Source organism: Psammomys obesus, unplaced genomic scaffold, assembly GCF_907164565.1.
Source record: "Psammomys obesus unplaced genomic scaffold, mPsaObe1.curated_primary_1811, whole genome shotgun sequence".
Classification (NCBI taxonomy): domain Eukaryota; kingdom Metazoa; phylum Chordata; class Mammalia; order Rodentia; family Muridae; genus Psammomys; species Psammomys obesus.
The window spans coordinates 18834780-18837538 of NW_026596057.1; the positions used below are offsets into that span (position 1 = coordinate 18834780).

The following is a 2759-nucleotide window of genomic DNA, read 5'->3' on the forward strand; positions in this document are numbered from 1 at the left end:
TGTGTGTGTGTGTGTGTGTGTGTGTGTGTGTGTGTGTGTGTGTGTGTTGTGCACGCATGTGTGTGTGTGTGCTTACATGTGTTTGTGTATAGAGGTGGCTGTGCATATGAGTATACACGCATGTGAAGCCCAGTGGCTGACCTTGGGTGTCTTCCTCAACTGCTTAACACTTTTTTTTAACTGAGGCAAGGTCTCTCAAAGAACTTGAGCTCACTAATTTAATTGGTGTATCTATCGGGCTGTCCCTGAGCATCTTCTGCCTCTACCTTCCCAGCACTGAAATTACATGACTTGCCACACCCACCCACACCACACCTACCTCACACCCATCCAGCTTCTGTGTAAATGTAGAAGATCCAAACTCCAGGCCTCATGCTTATCACAAGCCCTTTATCCACTGAGCCATCCTTCCAACCCCAAGGGTTAGACTTTCTGAATCTTGTAAAGGGACAGAAGTCAGATAAAAGGGAAAGAATCAGGACCTATAAAGCTAGTGGGACTCTGACAGGAGAGCTTAAATATGGATAGTCACAGTTTGCGTGTTTTGTAAGTGGAGGTGCTTGACAGGTTCTTATGGAGACATGATATTTCATAGCTGTTTATAATATCTGTAGCGCAGCAGTTTTGAACGACATTTGTTTATCATCATTTGGGAGAGCAGATCATACCACACAATCTAACAGTATCCGTGCCACAACACTTCACCTCAGAAGACTCAGTGTAGACTATGATTTTATGATATTATCTTAATAGATATTTTGGGTTTAAATCAGTGTGAAGTTTAAATTAAAACTTAACCAAAAGACTGGAGAGATAGTTCAGCTCTTGGAAGCACCTGATACTTTTTCAGAGGATCTGACTTTGGATCCCAGCACCAACGTAGGGCAGCTCACAACCTCCTGAAACTCCAGCTCCAGGGGAGATCTGGCATTTCTGGCCTTCACGTGCATTCACATGCATGTACCTGCATACAGGCATACACTCATAAACATAGTAAACATTAACGTAAATATTTTTAATATATTTTTATTTATTACAATTTATTCACTTTGTATCCCAGCTGCAGCCCCACCCTCATCCCCTCCCAATCTCACCCTCTCTCCCTCCCTTATTTCTTCCCATGCCCCTTGCGCAGTCCACTGATAGGGGAGGTCCTCCTCCCCTTCCATCTGACCCTAGCCTATCAGGTCTCACCAGGACTGTCTTTCATAATTAGCAGAAAGCAGAATTTCATGAGCTTCTGACTCCCTCTTCACTTACCCGCATCCGCCCTCCATTATAAGCACCCTGCTGTGCTGTGCTGAGTTTGTTAGATTTGATTGACTGCATTAAGACACTGCCGCTCACTCTCAGTGTTGGACATTCTATGCATTTGTACAGCTTTATATTGGTGTTGTTGAAAATATAAATATTGGCCTAATACTGTTATTATGAACTGGCCTGTAATTATCTCAGCAGTATTCTCTAACCTGCTATTGTAATCAATAAAAGGCACAGACGCCTGATAGATTTTAGAATAGCCGTATGTCACCTGGAACATTGCAGGTACTACCTCTTAAGCTACCTTGACCTCCCAAGCCCCTATCCCACACCATCTGCTCTCATAATCTCTATCTGGACAACTTCTCGTCCATAATCTCAAAATACCTGCTAATGTTCTTCTGGGCTGGTTTCTTCTGTCCATGCCCATCCGGCCATGCGTTCCTTTCCACGCTAACCCATTGAGGCCCTCTGCTTCCTTTCTCTTCTGATACCGGTCTCCTTCCCATGATCCTCCTGTCCTCAAATGCCACGAACTTTGGGTTCACCTACCCTATTCTGGCTTCACTAGGCCTGGGGGTAGAGAGACAGATAGGGCTTCAAAACTCCAAACAAGGAGGATAGCTGGTGTGCTACAATCCTCGTGCTCGTGAGAAAGGAGAAGGCACGAAGCTCAGAACGACTTTTTCTCGTAAGAAAGGGTTTTTCTCTCTCTTCCTCTGGAATTGAGGAAGGGTGAGAAGGGAAGGTACAAAGTGTTGACAAGTGCAGAGACTCTGAGCTGTCATCCTCTGTGACGACATGGTGAGCCAGGTAATGTTGGGACAGGTTTGGCGGTGACTGCAGAGCGGAGAGCTGCTGACGTTGCTAGGCCAGGAAAGCAGCAGCAAGAACAGGCAAATGAGGCCACTCGCAGAAGATGATCAGCTTTGCGTTATTTTGCTTTGTTTTGTTTTTCTTTATCTTCATTCCAGTCTTTAAACAAAATTCCAGACCTAAAAATTCCTAGAAATGGGGGTGGAGGTAGAGGACACATGGGAAAATACTTCTTAATGCAGGCCAGAATTTGACTAACAGAGTTCTGAACCATAAGCAAATATCTATGTTTAGAAGTATTGGAGAAACAAACCCTTTCAGAAGGCTAATTTTGCTAACTGTGTAGCTGAGGAGACAAGACCAAATACTTGAGGTCAGATCAAGACTTAAACATGCTCATCATCAAGATCGGTAAATCATTACACGTTTGGAATGAGCGAACTCGGGTCTTCTAACAACATGTACTGAAAGTCTGGTTTCATTTAACAGATATCAATGAATGTCAGGAATCCAGCCCCTGCCACCAGCGGTGTTTCAATGTCATAGGAAGTTTCCACTGTGGGTGCGAAGCTGGCTATCAACTCAAAGGCAGGAAATGCGTCGGTAAGATGACATCAGATGATGTCAGGGTAATTCGTGTGTGTGTGTGTGTGTGTGTGTGTGTGTGTGTGTGTGTGTGTGTG

The 2759-nt window shown here is 44.4% G+C and overlaps 1 protein-coding gene across 1 annotated transcript in view; it reads left to right on the forward strand.

Annotated features, from left to right (window-relative positions):
- The window catches only part of Hmcn1 (hemicentin 1), a 354052-nt gene that overhangs the window by 335394 nt on the left and 15899 nt on the right, over window positions 1-2759 (forward strand). The window contains exon 67 of the mRNA XM_055624399.1: window positions 2566-2679. Within this exon, the coding sequence (XP_055480374.1) occupies window positions 2566-2679 (114 nt within the window). The remainder of the gene's footprint in view (window positions 1-2565; window positions 2680-2759) is intronic.